The 22,419-nt window shown below is 40.6% G+C and overlaps 1 protein-coding gene across 15 annotated transcripts in view; it reads right to left on the bottom strand.

The window, feature by feature from the left end:
- LOC140197714 (intermembrane lipid transfer protein VPS13B-like) overlaps window positions 1–22,419 on the bottom strand; it is a 1,066,299-nt gene that overhangs the window by 830,376 nt on the left and 213,504 nt on the right. For all 15 annotated transcript variants that reach the window (XR_011886009.1, XM_072258131.1, XM_072258103.1 and 12 more), the window contains exon 12: window positions 2,992–3,079. Coding sequence is in view for 14 of the 15 variants with exons in the window: in XM_072258131.1 (XP_072114232.1) it covers window positions 2,992–3,079 (88 nt within the window). In the remaining variant the exon portion in view is untranslated. The remainder of the gene's footprint in view (window positions 1–2,991; window positions 3,080–22,419) is intronic.

The following is a 22,419-nucleotide window of genomic DNA, read 5'->3' as shown; positions in this document are numbered from 1 at the left end:
TTTTCAAATTAAATTTTACTAACTTGTTACAATATTTGAACAGTATGCAGCAACCTACCTCTCAAGGTTTATGCTGCTACTTTTTGGTTCAAACTTTTAAAATCCCAGCTCTCCAATTAGGCAAAACTATGCTGGATCCAAAATTAATTATTTAGTTAAAAAAACTGCATTCACTTAAAATGATCAATGAATCACATAGCCCAATCAGCTCAAAATCTCCAAACTAAGTCTTAATGCTGTTTTGAAAAATACAAGTGCACTGTGTAACACTCTATCTCAATTAAGGTCAGTGTTAAAAAGTTAGGTTAGGTCTAAGAACACTGAGGCTGTCTACAAGAAGGGTCAGAGACGTCTCTCTATTTCCTGAGGGGACTGAGGTCCTTTAACATCTGCCGGATGATGCTGAGGATGTTCTATGAGTCTGTGGTGGCCAGTGCTATCATGTTTGCTGTTGTGTGCCGGGGCAGCAGGTTGAGGGTAGCAGACACCAACAGAATCAACAAACTCATTCGTAAGGCCAGTGATGTTGTGGGGATGGAACTGGACTCTCTGACGGTGGTGTCTGAAAAGAGGATGCTGTCTAAGTTGCATGCCATCTTGGTCAATATCTCCCATCCACTACATAATGTACTGGGTGGGCACAGGAGTACATTTAGCCAGAGACTCATTCCACCGAGATGCAACACTGAGCATCATAGGAAGTCATTCCTGCCTGTGGCCATCAAACTTTACAACTCCTCCCTTGGAAGGTCAGACACCCTGAGCCAATAGGCTGGTCCTGGACTTATTTCATAATTTACTGGCATAACTTACATATTACTATTTAACTATTTATGATTCTATTACTATTTATTATTTATGGTGCAACTGTAACGAAAACCAATTTCCCCCGGGATCAATAAAGTATGACTATGACTAAGTCTCGCCATTCTATGTGCAATTAAGTCAAAACTTACTTAATATAACTAAGCTGTAGAAAAGTTAAAACATAGCACAAATGCAAAAGGCTGCAAATTCTGAAAATCTGAAATAGAAAGAGGAATATTTGAGAAATACTCAGATCATGTAATACTCTTAGAGGAAGTAACAGATTAACATTTCACCCTGCTTTGAAATCCTTTCCATTTCTCTCTCCATGAACGCTATATGACCCATCAGATGTTGCCTGTATTCTAGGACTTCACTGCTTTCAATTATGCCTCTCTGATATAAAAAATAGACATACAAAAGTATATATTGTGTGAGAACATGGTGATACACAGCTGCAAAGCACACCATGTTAACATTCCCAAACTGGGGTTAAATTTGAAGGATTATTTTTAAGTTATGGTAGCAGAGATGTGTCAACATGTACTGAATATAGTTTGCATGCTAACATCTCAAGGGGACATAAAATTGGGGGGTGGGGCGAGATGGATTCAGGATGTAAAAAAGCAGCAGCTCCTTTCAATCTTCTTAACCACATTAATTAGTTAACATATTGCTACCTATGTAATTTCAAGTTAGCACACTTTTTCTGATCTGGTGTTTATTGATACCACAAGAGTCAAATTCAACTAATGGTAGTCAAATTCATTGCTATGTGACTATAAAATTATCATACCTATAACGTGTTTAGAAGATGTCCAAATTGAGCTGCAATCCATATCCAATGAGTCTAATGCAAATAAGGTGTGGTTTCACTTTAACCAAAACAATACAATAGATTTGATTAGAAAAAATAGTTTTTACTTTTTTGAGACTCTGCAGCCAGCATAATCAAAGACCCCACCTATTCTGGACATTCTTTCTTCATATCCCCTCCCCTGCCATCAGGCAAAAGGTGTAAAAGCCTAAAAGCATGTACCATCAGGCTCAAGGACAACTTCTATCCTGCTGTTACAAGATTACTGTAAAGCCCCCTTGTACAATTAGTGGACTCTTGACTTTTTTTTATATCATCATGGCCTTGCACCTTATTACCTGCCTGCACTGCACTTTCTGTAACACAAAACAACACTTCTCACCAGACCTCAGTACATGTAACAATAATGTGACAATGAAGATCATAACTAGTAACCAAAATTCACCCCATTATACTTTGTCAATAGAAACAACTTCAAGCAGTGCACCTGTGAATATTTGAGTCAAAAAACTACATTTTGCACCCACAAATCGCAGGACTCTGCAGACAGTGGTGCGGACAGCCAGCGCATCTGTGGATGTGAACATCCCACTACTCAGGACATATACAGTGTCCTTTTTGTTTGTGTATGTAAAAAGGGCCCAAAGGATCACTGGGGACCCAAGTCACCTCAACCACAAACTGTTCCAACTGCTACCATATAGGAAACGGTACCACAACATTAAAACCAGGAACAACAGGCTCCGGGACAGCTTCCTCCACCAGGCCATCAGACTGATTAATTCATGCTGATACAATTGTATTTCTAAGCTATATTGACTGTTCTGTTGTATATTTTACTGTATATACTACTGATTACAAATTACTATAAACTGCACGTTGCATATTCAGATGGAGATGTAAAGATTTTTACTCCTTATGTATGTGAAGGATGCAAGAAATAAAGTCAATTCAATTCACAAACCAATAGAAATACATCATCAGTTAATGTAACATATGTTACAATCTCAGAAAAAGGATCAATTCTCAGGAAATGTTGAGCACTTTAAACTGTGCAGTAGCATATTTAGTTGTATATGAGGAAAAAGCAGTTATTTACTGATACTTAAAGAAAATACACATCAAAGAACCATTAAATTTAGGAAGCAATGACCAAGTGAGCTGATCAAAAGCCCACTTCTCAAGTTGCAGTTTAATCACTATTTAAAATACTGTTCTTATAATTTGAAGATATTATCTCACCTGACTATCCTGGTCAGTTAGGTGAAAGAGAGGGCAACAGGTCAAGGCCCAGAAGGCTATAAAAACTTTTGTTTGTGTAGTTCAAGGGGAGGGAAGCAAACATCAAAGAGAAAATAAAGCAATACCTTTGCCAGCACTGCACTCCATTGTATACAGGTAATCCATGTAGAAAGCTCCAAAACGCTGCACACCAGCTATCTCTGTGTATGTCTCCTGCCAACAAAGAAAGACAAATAAAACTTAAGTTCCAGAAGGATGGAGTTCAGAGATTACAGCCCTATACAGGGATGCCTATTTATATTTGTGTAGCCATTACACAAAGACTTATCAGGGAAAGAGTACAGAGGTTATCTTAAGCACCCTCCAATTCAAGTAACATGACATAGTACAGAGAGCAACCACAATTTGGGTTACTACTTCACCAGTTAATATATAATTTTAGTTACATTGAGAGTCAGTGATCCCTCAGTATTTTTTCCCAAATGTAGCTTAGAATTCAATTATACTCATGCTATTTGTTGAAGTGTGGCATCTGTATTCAGGAATACAATGCAAATCTGCCTCAAAAATTACCTGCATATGATAGAACTTCAACAAGAATACAGATTGGCCAGTGTTCAATCACCAAAACTGTGCTTGTACCACCCTAAAAAAGTTTTCTGTCAAGTAAATGACAATTACAACTAATAGCTTACAGTAAAATCAATACTCTTCGCTTTCTCTCCCATTAGTACCTTCCGCCACTCAAAGGTGGAATCCACTTTTAATTATACTGCAGGGTTTGTGAAACAGAATCTCCATACACAGGTTTATTTTAAACTGCATTGTAGGGTTTAGTGTACATCTTTTAAAATGAAACTTTCGCAAGATTGTATTTACCTGTAGCTCTAAGCGAAGCAAAATATAACATGGGTGCTTCAACTTTAACATTCACTTCAACGCTAAGCAGAGAATGGTACAAAAGTTAAAAACAGCATTGTAGTCTATCTCTCCAATTCTGAAGATACAAAAGTGCTCTAGCATTCCCCATTATCCTTTATTTCAAAACAAACCTATCCAACTTTAGCTTCAATTGTCCTGTACGATCCTCACTGTCTTCCTGGGTAATCTTGTTCATCTGTCCACCAACTAATTGCTGACTATGTCTCCACAAAGGTAAATTGATAATTCTTGATCAACTTGTGCCACTCTAAGTTTAGATTAGTCCTATCCTTTACAATGTTTTACAGCAACTTTCCTATTCCTGACATGATATTACTGGACTAATATCCTGGTTTATTCCTGCAGCCCTCTTGAATAAGGGTACCACATTTGTTGTCACTAATGTGGCCAAACAAAATTCAAAAATTTCTGCAACCTTAACTCGCACGACAGCCTCAAAAATCATCAGACCCTGGGGAATTATTCAGTTTTAACTCCTCAAAATCTAAGATGTCCTCCTGTTCATTGACAGTGTACTCTAGAACTAAGATAGAGATGTACAAAATCATAAAACACACAGATAAGATGAATGTATGCAGTGTTTTTCTCCCCCAGGAAAAGGCAATCAAAATCTAGAAGGCAAAGGTTTGAGGTGATGAAGTTCAGATCTGTGAAAAAATTTTGATTTCAAAGGGTCTCAAAGGGCATCATTTTCATGCATGTACATAGAATCAGCTGCCAGAGTGAGTGATTGAGCCAGGTACAATAATAAAATTTAAGAGAGATTTGAACAGGTACATGGATAAGAAAGATTAAGAGGAATATAAGTTAAATACGATTGAAAGAGGCGATGTGAAGTTAAGATGGGCCAAAATGGCAACTTCTTTGCTTGCATCTTTGGAAACAGCTCTATTCCCATCTTTAATATATTTATTTTCCCTTTCAGGGTTTTTGGAAGACCCTGACCTGGAGTTACAGGCTGAATTCGGTTCTTTGCGGGAATGGGACCCGTTCTCAGGTTTCAGGACTGGCCAAGGGTTCGGCCTGAAAGCCCGGCTTGAATTCGGAAGCCTAAGATCTCGGGGCTCTGGAGACGGGCGGATTGAGGGTCGGTGTCAAGTTAGGAGACCCGTGTGTCATCAGGAGAGTCAGGATATCTGCTGTGGGCCCAAAGACCTGGAATCTTTGCCATCTTCAAGCACAGTGCTTGAAAAAAGCAACGTAACGGACTTTTTAACGTGGTAAACCAGGGGGTTGTTTGTTAAATCTCCGTGCTCGCTGGGAAAATGGAGACAACTTTTTCTCCCTTATTAGGGAGACAGAGAACCTGCGGTATTTCGAATGCCGGGCGTAATGCAAAGTCTTTGGGAGAACAGCAAGTCTGTGTCTGTGGAATTGCTTTGCTCATGCTTGAATGCTTGGTGATGGTGCCGATGCTTGCTTTTTTTTTGTCGTTGGGGGGAGGGGGGATTTTTGCTCACTGTCACTTCTGTGCGGAAAGTGGGGAGCTGGGGGGGGACTTTGGAGTTCTTAGGTTTATCTGTCATTCATTCCTTGGGGCACTTCTCTGTTTTCGTGGATGTTTGCAAAGAAAAATCACTTCAGGATGTATATTGTATACATTTCTCTGACATTACATTGGACCTTTGAACCTCTGAACCTTTGAAATGCTGGCAAATGGGTCTGGCTTAAATAGTCTTATTGGTTGGCATGAACAAGTTGGGCTGAATGGCCTGTACCCTTGCTGTGGAGCTCTACTAATCTAAGGTCTCCATTCCCTCCTTTATTTCGTAAACTACATTGTCATTCTCCATAGTGAATACAGGTGCCAAGTAGTATTTTAAGACCTCACCCACATCCTCTGGCTCCAGGCACAGATTGCCACTCTGCAAATACGAATCACAACAATGTACGCAGTCAAAATCAGAATCAGAATCAGGTTTATTATCAATGGCATGTGACGTGAAACTTGTTAACTTAGTAGCAGCAGTTCAATGCATTACATAATATAGAAGAAAAAAATAATAAATAAATCTTATTCAGTATAATGTACGTATATTGAATAGATCAAAAATCTTGCAAAAAACAGAAATACTGTATATTAAAAAAGAAGTGAGGTAGTGTCCCAAGGGTTCAACGTCCATTTAGAAATTGGATGGCAGAGGAGAAGAAGCCGTTACTGAATCGCTGAGTGTGTGCCCCCAGGGTTCTGCACATCCCACCCAATGGCAACAGTGAGAAAAGGGCATGCCCCGAATGCTGGATGTCCCCAATAATGGATGCTGCCTTTCTGAGACACGACTCCATGAAGATGTCTTAGGCACTCTGCAGGTTAGTACCCAAGATGGAGCTGACTAAATTTACAACACTCTGAAGCCTCTTTCGGTCCTATACAGTAGCCCCCCGCCCCCCAACACCAGACAGGAAAGGAATGGGTTCCATTTTTACAGATATCAGTTAGCTGACTTTGTCAAGAAGTTGGAAAATTACAAAATTACTCAAAATAATAGCCATGCCTCCACAGTATTGTAATGATTGACAATGAAAACAAATAAGTCTGATAAGAAAGAGCAACTACTTAATGTAGAGAAGAATAAATATTTCTGCTATTTGTAGCACCAAAAGACATGAGAGAATAGGACCAATCAAATGTGACAGTGGAAAACTGTGTATGAAACCGGAGGAGATAGCAGAGGTAATTAATGAATACTTTGCTTCAGTATTCATGACAGAAAAGGACCTTGGCAATTGTAGGGATGACTAACAGCAGATTGAAAAGCTTGAGCATATAGATATTAAGAAAGAGGACGTGCTGGAGCATTTGGAAAGCATCAAGTTGGCTAAGTCACCAGGACCGGATGAGTTATACCCCAGGCTACTGTGGGAGGCAAGGGAGGAGATTGCTGAGCCTCTGGCAATGACCTTTGCATCATCAATGGGGACGGGAGAGGTTCCAGAGGATTAGAGGCTTGCAGATGCTGTTTCCTTTTTCAAGAAAGGGAGTAGAGACAGCCCAGGAAATTATAGACCAGTGAGTCTTACTTCAGTGGTTGGTAAGATGATGGAGTAGATTCTGAGAGGCAGGATTTATGAACATTTGGAGAGGCATTATATGATTAGGAGTAGTCAGCATGGCTTTGTCAAAGGCAGGTCATGCCTTACGAGCTTGACTGAATTTTCTAAAAATGTGACTAAACACATTGATGAAGGTAGAACAGTAGATGTAGTGCATATGGATTTCAGCAAGGCATTTGATAGGGCACCCCATCCAAGGCTTATTGAGAAAGTAAGGAGGCATGGGATCCAATGGGACCTTGCTTTGTGGATCCAGAATTTGGTGCCTACAGAAAGCAAAGAGTGGTTGTAGACGGGTCATATTCTGCATGGAGGCTGGTGACCAGTGGTGTGCCTCAAGGATCTGTTCTGGGACCCTTTCTCTTCGTGATTTTTATAAATGACCTGGGTGAGGAAGTGGAGGGATGAGTTAGTAAATCTGCTGATGACACAAAGGTTGCGGGTGTTGTGGATAGGGTAGAGAGCTGTCAGAGGTTACAGCGGGACATTGATAGGATGCAAAACTGGGCTGAGAAGTGACAGATGGAGTTCAACCCAGATAAGTGCGAGGTGGTTCATTTTGGTAGGTCAAATATGATGGCAAAATATAGCATTAATGGTAAGACTCTTGGCAGTGTGGAGGATCAGAGTGATCTTGCGGTCAGTGTCCTTAGGACACTCAAAGCTGCTGTGCAAGTTGACTGTGTGGTTAAGAAGGCATACATTCCCCATCATATTCAGGGTATTTCATTTTCAAACCAATATGTAATTGCATTTGTTACACTGTTGGCAAGAAGAGCTATTTTATTGAAGTGGAAAGATACTTCTGCTCCTACACTAATTCAATGGTTTTCCCAAGTAATGTTATGTCTTAGTTTGGAAAAATTAGCAGTAGAACTTTTGATCCCCGATTTGATTTTGAGAGAAGGTGGGGCTCTTTTGCTAAATATTATCATTTAATTTGAATTAATTTACATGGTTTCCTTCCAATTTTATGTTATATATATGTGATTTGGTGGTTGTTGTTTTCTTTTTCTTCTTTTTTATATATATGTAAATGATTGTAAGACGTATTGCTCCTGGAGTTGGTTCCTAATGGTTGTTTTTTCTCTTTTTTTTGTTTTGTAATTAGTGGAGTTTTTTTTAGTTAGTTAGGGTTCTCTTTTTTCCTTCTTTTTCTTTTATAATTTCTTTTTCATTAGCATATGTAAGATTTTTTCTTCAGCTTTATTAATTATATATACTAATTTGTTGAATTTCTGTATTTTATAGTTGTAGAAGATATGTCAATAAAAAGATTTAAAAATGAAATGAAGAAGGGATATGGTGCATTGGCCTTCATCAACCATGGGACTGAATTCAGGAGCTAAGAGGTAATGTTACAGCTGTAAAGGACCCTGGTCAGACCCTACTTGGAGTACTGTGCTCAGTTCTAGTCACCTCACTGCAGGAAGGATGTGGATACCATAGAAAGGGTGCAGAAGAGATTTACAAGGATGTTCCCTGGATTGAGAGCATGCCTTGTGAGAATAGGTTGAGTCAACTGGGCGTTTTCTCCGTGGAGCGACAGAGGATGAGAGGTGATCTGAAAGAAGCGTATAAGATGATGAGAGGGATTGATCATATGGATAGTCAGAGCCTTTATCCTAGGGCTGAAATGGCTAACCCGAGAGGGCACAGTTTAAGGTGCTTGGAAGTAGGTGGAAGTAGGTACAGAGGGTATGAAGAGTAAGTTTTTTTTTTTTTTTTTTTTTTTTTTTTTTAAACGCACAGTGGTGAGTGTGTGGATTGGGCTGCCGGCAACTGTGGTGGAGGCGGATACAATAGGGTCTTTTAAGAGACTCCTGGATAGATACATGGACGTAGAAAAATAGAGGGCTATGGGTAATCCTAGGTAATTTCTGAAGTACATGTTCGGCACAGCATTGTGGGCCAAAGGACCTGTATTGTGCTGTAGGTTTTCTATGTTTCTAAAAGTATGCATGCAAGTTGGACTTCTGAATTTCATAAAGTTATGGGCACTCACTCGTACATAAGTGTCTATAACACGAACATTCATAACCCAGGAACAGCCTGTAATCCTGTATTAACCTAGAGATATATCCTTTTGTTTTAGCTATCTTTCCCCACTTACTCTGCAACTAATTTGTTTTCTCACTTTTCCAGTTTTGATGAAAGATCTTCAAGCCGAAACATTCGCAGTTTCACTTTCCACAAATGCTGCCTAGCCTGCAGAGTTTTGTTTCATTTTACTACACCCACCCCCCGTCCCTCTGATTCTCTCACTGTGTTAGTAAATTATGGCCAGGACTCTGACATTTCTTTCCGTACTTCTCTCAGCAACCAGGATGCAGCCAATCTAGACTAGGAGGTTTATCCATTTGAAGTGCGCTTCATATTTCCTCCTTGTACCTTCTTTGGTCTCTGACAAAAAGCAAGTTAGGGTAACTGTGAAGAGAACTGTAAAGTATTTCAAGCCAGCTAATGAATGAAATCTGCCACACAAAGATATCAGATATTAGTATTTTTGGAGAAAAAGTAGGCAAAGTACATCAATACTATATGCCTTCAGAAAAGCAGAGGATCATGATTCTAATTATTAAAATAAAAAAAATCGAGGTCCGGTTTTGGATACATTCCTCTGGACAATATCAAATTCATGGAAAAAATACACTCCCAACAATATCATTCAATGACATTAGAAATTTAGGCCACTTTTAATATCGGCAGTGAAAAACTGTCTTCTAAACGAAAATGGTAAAACCCCTTTCCACTGAGAAAATCAGGAGAAAGAGATGGCAGTGCGACACAGCTCGCAGCGGCCACTCCGGTGAATGATATCTGTAATTTGTCAAGTAGGGTGCCATGCACAATCCTGATTTGATGGAGACAGACATGAGAGCACGGAGGAACATCTGGTGAAACCTCTGAAATGCCTTCTTCACTGCCGCTGCTACTATGTGATCCAGAATCTCTGGAGAAGGCCCTGAGTCCTCGGCTTTGCTTGTTGCTCGGCGGCCAGGGCGGTGTCGAAGCGCTCAGCAGAGATGGTGCTCGGTGTAGGGGGGCTGGTCAGAGGCTCGAAGTTTTCGGACGGACTCAGAGTCGGCTGTGGTCGGGTGCTTCCAATGCATCGGCAGTTGTCGGCGCCTGGAGATTTATGGCAGAGAGAGTTTCTCCCTTTTGCTGCCTGCTATCAGGACTATCGGGAGTCAATCGGAACTTTGAGACTTTTCTTTTTACTGTGCCCATGGTCTGCTCTTTATCAAATTATGGCATTGCTTTGCACTACTGTAACTATATGCTATCATTATGTGGTCTTGTCAGTGTTAGTCTGGTTTATCCTGTTTTTTTTGTGATATCACTCTGGAGAAACATTGCATCATTTCTTAATGCATGCATTTCTAAATGACAATAAACGAGGACTGAATGTCCTCATAATCTAATCTAATCTAAATACAAGGAAACTGTATAATTGAAAGAAAATAAATATTTTATGCTTTTAACTTTTCAAACCAATCCAGACAATCTGAATTCAAAAGAATGTGATTAGAAATATCAAAAGATTTATCATAAAATGCATTCATCATTTAAGTGATAAAATGAAACTACACTGCATTGCTGGTTACAGTTAACATTTAAAGAATTTTTTTACACAATTTAATGTTTCTTCAAAAGTAGTTGCATTGCACAAATTTATAAGACTGGTGTGCCGTTGAAACAAAAAAAACGCAACACTCAGACACATAGCAACAACCGTGGATAGAGAGAGTCAACACGTGCAATGCAACCAATTCTGATGAAACGATGCTTAACATGAATATTAATTCTTTGTTAAAAAAATACTACACATCTGCTGGTTTCCAACATTTTATCATAATTTTATTTATCTAACATCTGTCAGATTGATGCCAAATACATCAGTTTGCCTTCATTATTTAACACAATATGCGGATATGCTTCGACAAACATATTGCCAACATGGTATGCAGATCTTGGAAAAGAATGTATATTCATTTTCCCCACATTTCTGCACTTTGTATCTTGATTAAGCACGTAAATTCCAGGCTTTTGTTCAAAGAATTATGGCCAGCCACAACAATGGAAACGGCACAATTCCAGTGACAGTTTCAATCCTGGCCAAATGTTAATGGTAAATCAGAAAAGACACGCAAATCAAATGTTAATGGTAAATCAAAGACACGCAAAGCAAACGAAATAGTATTTTAAAACAGCTCAAATTATGAACATAAAAATCAAAATGAGTAGACTAAAATTCTTTTCTCTAGCAGGAGGAAGAACAAGAGATAATATAACAGAAATTTTTAAGATTTTAAGACCTTGACTGGTTAGGGTAAATGGGAAGCGGGGGGGAGCTTTCTATTTTGGAGGAAGCCAACATTATAAGCCAGAAAGATTATCACTAATAGTGTAAAAGGGAATTCAGAAGAGACATTTTTCCCCCAGATAGTGAGTGTAATGTAGAACCCATTAAGACCAGAAACAATTGAAGTAAATAGCAGAGATACATTGTAAAAAAACTAGGTAAGTATACCCACACCAACACTTTAACTGAAACAACAGCAATGTACCTTGCCAACATATCTACAATGGATAAAGATAAACCACTTATCTCAAAGAAGATTAACAGAGAGGAAAAGCCCGCCTACGCCCTGCCGCCACAAATTTTGAACAGAGTGTTGAACAAAAGTTCAACATCAAAATCCACATCATCGATGACAATAAACTTCCGTTTTAAGTTCTGCCACTGTCTCTGAAATCTCAACTGACGGCAAACATCAGAGATTACTTAGGAAGTAGGAGCAAGTGTAATCTCTTTCTCCACCATTCAAGATCATGATCCTGCTTGATATCTGTCCTACCTGACCCAACAAACCACTAATCTTCAACATGAGTAGGCTCAGCAACTGAGCATCCATGTTTCTCTGTGGTGAAGGACAATTTCAAAGATTCACTTCCCTTTGGAAAGGAAATTCCTTCACTTTCTTAATAATTATATGAAAGCATTTGCTCTGATATTAATCTGTTAATTTTGCTATCCTTCTTAAAGGTGCACTTTAAAGCTCCCTCATTTGGTTAAGACTTGTGTTTGCATTAATAATTCTATACTGGCTCAAAGATATTGCTGGTGTGAAGCTTGAAACATTTTCTTTATTAAAGGTGTGAAGGTATGATGCAAAGGTGTAAATGTAAATAATGATGATGAATTCAGAAAAAAATCTTGTAAAGCAAAAATGCTTTCAAAAATAATGAAAAAGTTTCAAAATATCAAAAGAATTACTATAAAGAGCAGCAAACAATAAAACTAAATCAAATCAATATTTGGTGTGACCACCAAAAACTGCTTCAATTCTCTTACAAATACTGTCATGCAGCTTTATAAGAAAATCAGCTCGTAGGTTATTCCAAGCATCTTGGAGAACTTGCCACAGTTCTGCTGCAGACTTTGGCTTTCTCACTTGCTTCTGTCTCTCCAGGTAATCCCAGACAGCCTCGATCAATGATTTGAGACCAAGGCTCTGTGGGGGCCATACCATCTGTTGCAGAACTACTTGTTCTTCTTTATGCTGAAGGTAGTTCTTTATGACCTTGGCCATGTGTTTGGGGTCATTATCCTGCTGCAGAATGAAGTTGGGACCGATCAGATGCCTCCCTGATGGTATTGCATGTTGGATGAGAACCTGCTTGTACTTCTCAGTATTGAGCAGTCTATTAATTCTGACCAGATTACCAACTCTATTTGCAGAAATGCAGCCCCAAACCTACAGGGAACCTCCACCACGCTTCATTGTTGGCTGTAGATGCTCATCCATGCACTCTCCAGCTCTTCTACAGATAAACTGCCTCTTGTTTAAGCCAAAAATGTCAAATTTTGACTTGTCAGTGCAGAGCATTGCCGCCATTGTCAGAAACCCAAGTCCTTAAGTTTTTGTGCTTAGATGAGTTTCTTGGCCTTGTTTCCACTTTGGACGAATGGGTTTTTAGCAGCAACTCTTCCATGAAGACCACTTCCTACAAAAAACTCTCCAGATGCAGAGGGGTATACTTGGGTTCCAATGACTTCTAGGAGTTCAGAGTTGATAGCAGTGCTGGAATTTTTCCGATTTAGAAGGGATGTCAGTTTGATGTATCTCTCATCTGTTGCAGTCAGTTTCCGTAACCAACCACTACATTTCTGGTCCTCCACCTTCCCAGTTTTCTTTGTGCTTCTTCAGAAGAGCCTGGACAGCACATCTTAAAACTTCTGTCTGTTGCAAAACTTCTGCTTTGAACTTTGATGCAGGACGACCACCTTGTGTCTTGTTCCTATTCTCACTATTGCCATAGTCTAATGATTTGAAGGTTACACTGTCACAACTGCCACACCCTCACCTTTTAGTTTGTTTGTCCTTTGCCCAGTTTGATTCTTTTTACACTTGTGTAGTCCCCCTGGCCAGCCTCAGGGTTGCTCGGCTCGCTGTCGTCTAGGGAAACAGCCCTCGGCCCCGCCAAACTGGGTAATCAGTTTGTGTGGATGCTGTGTGATGTACCCCTTGCATACAATATATTACAGATACACCAAAAACATAACAACTATCGCAATTAGTTCATAACATCTTCTCATCAGTAATGTGATTCAAACAAACTGCCAGCGGGAAGGACTTTCTCAGCAGTTAACATAACAAAGAAGCTATTTTAATTAGACTACACAGTGTAAAAAAAAAAGAAACCCCTTACACTTGTTTCTGTTTGAATTAATCAGTTTAGTTCATTCAACTCATTATGTCATTGATCACTAGCATCCTGTTTGTTATCTTTGTTTAATCATGCACTGGGCTGTACACCTAAAATGTATCAATTTTTTATTTGCAAAGTGGTCTATTACTTAATATGTTATTTTCTTTAAGAAAATACTTTTAACTTTTTAGAAAACAAATGTTTGGAAATCGAAAATGTGTTCTTCTCTCCTGATACACTAATGCACAAGGCAAAAGTCAAGCATCTAAAACAAAATTTATATAAAACCTAGCGTGCCTAAGACTTTTGCATAGTACTGTAAGGTAATGCATAACTATTAGACTGGGATAATGGGACTGACTGGATAGCAGTACAAAAAGACACAAACAAAATGCAGGAGGAACTCAGCAGATCAGAAAGGAATAAACAGTCTGCATTTTAGGTGTAGAACCTTCATCAAATCAGGACCCTTCATCAGCTACACAAAAGACTGCCTTTGGACCATATCCAGGTTTCAGGATAAGATCATCCACCTACATTTGCTTTTATCACAGTTCACTTGAGACTGGGCCTACATCTCTGGGGCTCTCCCACTTGTCAGGCAGGAGCAATGGACCCAGTAATGAATGGCCCAGGAGCTACAATATGTCTTTTGCTTTACAGGTAGGGTGATAAGACCATAAGGTCATATGACATAGGATCAGACTAAGGCCATTTGATCCATCGAACCTGCTCAGCCATTCAATCATGGCTGACAACAGGAATTCTGCAGATGCTGGAAATTCAAGCAACACACATAAAAGTTGCTGGTGAACGCAGCAGGCCAGGCAGCATCTCTAGGAAGAGGTGCTGCCTGGCAATCATGGCTGATCCTTTTTTCCCCTCCTCAGCCCAACACCCCAGCCTTCTCCTCATAACCTTTGATACTGTATCCAATCAAGAATCTATCAAGCTCTGTCTTAAATACTTTACTTTTACTTTATTATTGCCAAACAATTGATACTACAGCATACAATCATCACAGCGATATTTGAATACACCAACAACCTGGCCTCCACAGCTGCCTGTGGTAATAAATTCCACAAATTCACCACCCTCTGGCAAAAGTATTTTTCCACGTCTCTGTTTTAAATGGACGCCCCTCTATCCGAAGGCTGTGTCCTCTTATCCTAAACTCCCCCACAATAGGAAACATCCTATCCACATCTGCTCTATCTAGGCCTTTCAACATTCAAAAGGTTTCAATGAGATCCCCCTTCATTCTTCTAAATTCCAGCGAGTACAGACATTGCTCGTATGATAACCCTTTCATTCCCGGAATCATCCTTGTGTACCTCCTCTGAACCCTCTCCAATGCCAGCACATCTTTTCTTTGATGCGGAGTCCAAATCTGATCACACCTTTAAGGTGTTCTGCACAAGGACTCCCAAGTCCCTTTGCATCTCAAATTTTTGGATTTTCTCCCTGTTTAGAAAATAGTCTGCACATTTACTTCTTCTACCAAAGTGCATGACCATGCATTTTCCAACATCATATTTCATTTGCCATTCTCTTGCCCATTCTTCTAATCTGTCTCAGTCCTTTTGTAGCCTACCTGTTTCTTCAACAATACCTGCCCCTCCACCAATCTTTGTATTATCTGCAAACCTGGCAACAAAGCCATCTATTCCATCCTCTAAATCATTGATGTACAGCATAAAAAGAAGGGGTCCCAACACTGACCCCTGCAGAACACCACCAGTCACTGGCAGCCATAAGGATCTTCACTGCCAGTCAATGCTCTAAAGATGCCAGCAAATTTCCTGTAATGCCATGGGCTCTTAACTTGGTAAGCAGCATGTGTGGCACCTTGTCAAAGGCCATCTGAAAGTCCAAATATACAACATCCACTGCATCTTTATCTATCCAACATGTAATCTCCTCAAAGAATTCCAACAGGTCCCTCAGTCAAGATTTTCCATTCAGGAAACCATGCTGACTTTGTCCTATGTTGTCCTGTGTCACTAAACATAACCTCATCCTTAACAACTGACTCCAACATCCTCCCAACCACTGAAGTCAAGCTAACTGGTCTATAATTTCCATTCTTAAAGAGTAGAGTGACATTTGCATGAGGAAGGCATTTAGCATGCTGGCCTTCAACATCTGAGTAGAGGAACTGGGAGATTATGTTGCAATTGTACAAAATGTTGCTGAGGTCACATCTCGGCAACAGAACTGTGTACAGTTTTGGTTACTCTATCATAGGAAAGATATTACTAAGCTGGAGAAAGTTTGCTTTACAGTACAGACAAACCAGATTCAATTCTGACCACTGCCTTAAGGAGTATGTATGTTCCCCCGTGACTACATGAGTTTCTTCAGGGTGCTCTTCCCACGATCCAATGGGGTACAGGTTGTTAGGTTAATTGGTCATTGTAAATTGTCCCGTGAGAGGAGAAGATGGCAGCGCGACGCAGTTCACAACGGCCACTCCGGTGGTGATGTCTGTTATTTGACAAGTAGGGTGCCGTGCACAATCCTGATTTGATGGAGACGGATGTGAGAGCATGGAGGAACATCTGGTGAAACTTCTAAAATGCCAGCTTCGCTGCTGCTGCTACTGTGTGGTCCGAACTCTCCGGAGGGGAAGGCCCCAAGTCCTCGGCTTTGCTCATTGTTCGGCAGCTGGGGCGGGGTCAAAGTGCTCGGCAGAGGAAGGTGCTCGGTGTTGAAGGGCTGGTCGGAGGCTCAAAGTTTTCGGACGGACTTAGAGTCCGCTGTGGTCAGGGTGCTTCCAGTGGTGCTGCATCAGCAAGTTTGCGGCGCTTGGAGGTTCATGGCAGGGAGAGTTTCTCTCTTCTACCGTCTGCATGAGATGATGAGGCTATCGGGACTTTGAGACTTTTTTTTAACGTGCCCATGGTCTGCTCTTTATCAAATTACGGTATTGCTTTGCACTGTTGTAACTATATGTTATAATTATGTGGTTTTGTCAGTTTTAGTCTTGGTTTGTCCTGTGTTTCTTGTGATATCATTCTGGAGGAACATTGTATCATTTTTTAATGCATGCATTTCTTTTTGACAATAAACGAGGACTGAGTGTCCTCATAATATAATCTGGTTAGGATTAAATCAGGGATTGCTGGGCGGTGTGGCTCAAAGAGCCCATTCCGCACAGAATTTCTATAAATATGTAAAAATAGTTGGATCCAACTGTTTAATTGTTGTTTTCTTTGCAATTTAACAATTAACTATCTGCCTGTAGTTTAAGCAGGCTTTATATGCATAACAGTTTATATTGATATAAACTGAGAAGCGGTTATTGGTGAACTCAGTCCCCTGGGAAGACAACATCGATGAAGCCCATGAGCGCAAGTTAACCAAGTATGCAGAGTTAAGATCAGAGTGCAGAGACAGAGGGTGGAAGGTCTCATGCTATCCATCCGAAGTAGGCTGCCGTGGGTTTATTGCATTCACTCTCCAGAAGTGGCTGCGTGACCTTGGCTTCACTAGAAGAGAGATCAAGTCAACCAGCAGGGCTGTAGCTGAGGTAGCTGAGGCAGCTGAGGCAGCAGAGAAAGGATCAGCATGGGTGTGGACCAAGTATGTCTAGAGGGGCAGATAGTCAGACAGTGTATACATATCTTGCAAACCCTTCAGTAGTTGCACAGACACCTGAAGAGTAGACTATCTGTTGGATGGAAGTGACTGATAGAGGCAGATGTCAAGTTTTTAAGCTCACCAGTGGGAGGTGGTGCTTTAGCACTGCTGGCCCACCACCTCGAGGGAGTCTTGATCATAAGCGGGCCGAAATTCCTGAAGACAGGTGGCAGATCAACTGATGATCCCACTGGTGATAGCACAGGACAGTTAACATCTTAGTCCAAGTGTATTTTGTAACTGCCCATAGTGGCTAAATGAAGTATAACTCTGGAGCTATTTTGTTCTACACTAGGTGAATGTGTTTCCTCATTGTTTAATTTTTACTGCAGTATTGAATAATTATTTTCTAATTAATTTATTATTATCTATAGATTGGAATGGAATATTTCTGATCTCTGGGTATAAAAATAGCTCTTTAAAGCTAGTTTTTCTCTTCTTTAAGTAGTAGACCCCTGTCACTGTTCTGTTCCTGTACTATCAACTTTTAATAAGATGATCGTAAAGCAACAAGTTCTGTGTTTCGTTCCTGACTTCTAAAAGAACCTTGGATTAAAACACCAGAATCCATCAAGTGGTGTAGTCGGCAGGATTTTCAGTCCAGAACTTGCAATAATCATTCAAATGAATTTTTATTGCCTAAACAAAAGTGGTAAGAACTTTCTCTTTGTGTTCCAAATGTACAGAGAGAAAAATAAGCCCTGGCTTCTACATCATCAGGTGGAAGTTCAGATTGAGATACAGATCCATAAAAAAGAAACACACCCATTAGAGCCACATGCAAAACCGGAAGAGTGTGTACTAAGCATGCAAGCCGGCAGAGCATCAAAAATTAAATTCATACAAACAGTGGAGCACAGATAAAAAGCAATAAACTTGTGCGAGCCAGTGGAGTATATGAGAAACCTAAATACATGCAAGCATGGGGTAATAGAACTAAATTAGGGTTGCAAGACAACCTGTTCAAATTTCACCTGTAAAGCATATATTTTTGAGATTATGGTCAAAGTAATAAAAAGTACATACAAACTAAGATTAAATCAAAACAATGGCCTACTCAGAAGAAACTTACCAGGAACTCTCACCTGAATAAAACATCTGTGTGATAAAATTAAAGAAAAAGTCTAAACCAAAAATATCAACAATATTAAGAATAAGAAGGCATGATTTAAGATCCAGAAATGGCTGCTACTGATCTAGAGGTAAGACCGTGTGATTGGTTTGATCAAATGTGCAAGCAATTAAAATGGGACATTTAAAGTCTTTTACTAATCGAAAGAAACGTGAAACTTGCAATAAGTTACATAAAACAATATGATACAGTAAAAAGTCTAAAGAGCAAATCTTTCCATTAACCAAATGATGAAAAGGACAATACAGTAATTCAATCAATGTGCATTGTTTGGAATTTCAAAGCAAACCAAAACAATCTAAGGAAGTTCAGCCATGACTTCAGGGGGGCAGTCCTGCAAGTGGCACTTCCAGTGACACTACTAGTGTTGCTAGCACTACTGACACTCTGCCCAGGGAAACACTGACTTCTGAACCTCCACCTGAGGAATTACAGCTCACATCGAACAGTTTTCCTATATGGCACCACCATCTAAACTCCAGAGAATTACAGCCTACAGTCCTCCAAGATAGCGACATCATCTGAATTCCAAGAATTACAGGATAGACACGACGTAGACTCTACAGCAGCCTCTAGTGACTCAAATGAGATGACAATGATGAAACAGTAAGATTGACAGCTATATCAAGGCTTACTCCAATAAAGTCCAATGAAGTGAAGACACACAGGATTGAAGATAAAACCACTGTAAAGTAATATATTAACAAACTAATAGCAAATCCACCAACTATTGCTCAACCATGCCACAATCTGCTAAACAGCAAAAAGCGCTCAGACAACCCTGTGACTCTAAATGCAAAACAACTGGAAGCATTTCAAACTTTAAAGGTGACATTTTGTTCTGCATCTGCATTAAGAATCCCTGATACAGATAAATCATTTATCCTGTAAGTCAACAAGAAACACATGATAGCAGTATTAATTCAAGAACATGGTGACAGACAGCATCCTGTTAGCTATTAATCTGACAAAGATCTGGTTCTGTACAGTGATGGCTCCTCAGTGATTTCTGGAACTGAACTGCTGGCATCAGGAAGCATGGCTCCTGGTAGCTATCTGCAACAGGCAGAACTAAAAGCTTTGATTGAAGCCTGTAAGTTAGCAAAAGGAAGATCACCTTATATCTACACTGATTCTCAGCATTCTTTGGAAGTGTTCATGATTTTGGCAATTTATGCAATAAGGATTTCTTACAAATATAGGATCCACAATCAAAAATGGCCAACGGATGCAAGAACTTATGGATGTCATACAACTGCTGAAGTTATACGGGGAGTCACACAAGTACAGCACAGAAACAGGCCCTGAGGTCCACGTAGTCCATGCCAAAACCATTTAAACTGCCTACTCCCAAAGACCTGCAAAGGGACCACAGCCCTTCATATTACTGCCATCCATGTACCGATTCAAACTTCTCTTAAACACTGAAATCGAGCTTGCGTGGACCGCTTGTGCTCGCAGCTCAATTTTGAAGGCATCCCACTTTCCAAGTACACTTTTGCCAGAAAACAGCCTGTCCCAATCCACACTTGGCAGATTACCTTGTGCATACTTACTTTGAAACTAATGGCATTGTGATCACTGGAAGTGAAGTGTTCCCCTACACTAATTTCTGTCACCTGCCCTGTCTCATTCCCTCATAGCAGAATCACATGCTCTCATTGTGATTCTACATACTAATGTAGGAAACTTTCCTGAACACATTTGACGAACTCTATCCACTCTTGTCCTTTTACACCATGGGAGTCCCACAATATGTGGAAAGTTAAAATCACCTACCATAACAGCCTTGTTACTTGCAACAGTCTGCGATCTCTTTACAAATGTGTTCCTCTCAATCCCTTGGACTTTTAGGTGGTTTGTAACACAGCCCCATTAACGTGGTCATACCTTTCTTATTTCTCAGTTCCATCCACAATACCTCACTAGTCGAGTTCTCCACTACGTCCTGACTACACTGCTGTGCCACGACCCCTCCTCTTTTAATCCTCCCCCCCGCTGTCTCGTCTAAAACAATGGGATTCCAGAACAGAACAGTCCTGCCCCTCCTGCAACTCACTAATGTCAATAAAAACAGATGTTGATCCATGGCTGGAGCTCATCTGCCTTTCCTACGATACTTCTTGCATTGAAATATACGCAGCTCAGGACACTAGTTGCACCATGCTCAACTGTTTGATTCCTGACTTTGTCTGAGGTCTTACTGACATCTCTCTCCACAACCACTCCACTAACTGTTTTGGCACTCTGGTTTCCATTCCCCTACAACTGTAGTTTAAACCCCACTGTGTAACATTAACAAACCTTCTCACTAGGATATTCATTCCCCCCCCCCCCCCCCCCCCAGTTCAGGTGCAAACCATCCCTTCTGTACAGGGCTCACCTTCCTTGGAAGAGAGCCCAATGATCCAAAACTCTTATGCCCTCCCTCCTATATGAACTCCTTGGCCATGTATTAAACTGTATAATCTTCCTAGTTCTGGCCTCACTGACACATGGCATAGGCAGCAATCCCAAGGTCACAACCTTAGAGGTCCTGCCCTTTAACTTTGCACCTAACTCCATGAGCTCCCAATGCAGAACCTTGTCACTCATTCTACCAATGTCATTGGTACCTACATGGACCACAACCTCTGGCTGTTCACCCTCCCAGTTCAGAATGAAGAGGACTCAATCTGAGACATCCTGGACCCTGGCACCCAGGAGGCAATGTACCTTCCCGGAATCTCGTTCTTGCCCATAGAACCACCTGTCGGTTCCCTAACTAATGAATCCCCTATCACCACAGTGTGCCTCTTCTCCCCCTTTTGCTTCTGAGTCACAAAGCCTGGCTCAGTGCCAGACAGCCGACCACTGTGACTTTCCTGTTAGATCAATCCCCCAAAAGTATCCAAAGTGATATACCTGTTGTCGAGGGAGATGGCCACAGGGGTACTCTGCACTGGCTCCTTAACCCCTTTCCCCTTCCTGCCACCCAGTTTCCTGTGTCCTGCATATAGTGAGTAACTACCTGTCTGTATGTCCTACCAATCAACCCTTCAGCATCTCAAATGATCCGGAGTTCATCCAGTTCCAGCTCCAACTCCTTAACGCGGATTGCTAGAAGCTGCCACTGGAAGCACTACTTGAAGTTGTAGTCGTCAGGGACACGGGAAGTCTCCCCGCCTTCCCACATTCACAAGAGGAGCATTGCACTATCCTGCCCTGCATTTCTATTGTCCTAGCTGAGCAGATATAAAGAAGGGAAGGGAAAAAACTTAACCTGGAGCTTTTCTTTTCTTTCTCTGACTAAAGCCTTAAAGAGCTAAGGCCTCAAGATCACCACTCTGTTCACTCAGATGACGGCCGCTGCGACAATGGCTGCCGCGCTTGCCTGTCTTCTTTTAATTTGCTCCTGCAAATCGATCTCAAACATGGATTGGGCACTGGTCAAAGTTCTATTATGCTGCCACAACATGCTACTCCCTTTTTTGACTCAGGCAGTGGACTTGAGCAAAATCACCTCCTCTCAAACTTCCAGTGTCTGGATTCATCGCTGGTTAAAGCTCTATTTATTACCTGTATTAAAATGCAAAAGTTACTCCAAAATGACCACAATGGAAAGCTGTGGAAATTTGTGGATGAAATTGCAACTAAGACAGCAATAAAAGAAGTAAAATAAGTATCAACAACACGATAGCACAGCGATTAGCACAGCACTTTACAGTACTTGTGCCCTGGGTGTATGTTCTTCCCATGACCAGGATGCTCCCATAGTCCAAAGCTATAACAGTTGGTAGGGTAATTGTTCCATGATTAGGCTAGGGTTAAATTGGGAGTTTCTGGGTGACACAGGTAGAAGCGACAGAAGAGCTTACTCTGCACTGTATCTCAATAAGAAACAAACAAACATATGCAGTGAACCTGACAAATGGAATTGTGGAACCAAAACTGAACTCTGTGTCACAGACCAACATACAAGATTTTCTGGCACAGCAAATACACTCCATAGGACATACTGGAATGGAACGATGATAGACAGATGTTCCCAATGGTGGTGGAATCCAAAGTTCAAGGCACAAGCTCA

The sequence above is a fragment of the Mobula birostris genome, chromosome 1 (genome assembly GCF_030028105.1).
Source record: "Mobula birostris isolate sMobBir1 chromosome 1, sMobBir1.hap1, whole genome shotgun sequence".
NCBI lineage: Eukaryota > Metazoa > Chordata > Chondrichthyes > Myliobatiformes > Myliobatidae > Mobula > Mobula birostris.
The sequence above is the reverse complement of the archived record's forward strand: the minus strand, read 5'-3'. Positions and strand labels throughout refer to the sequence as shown.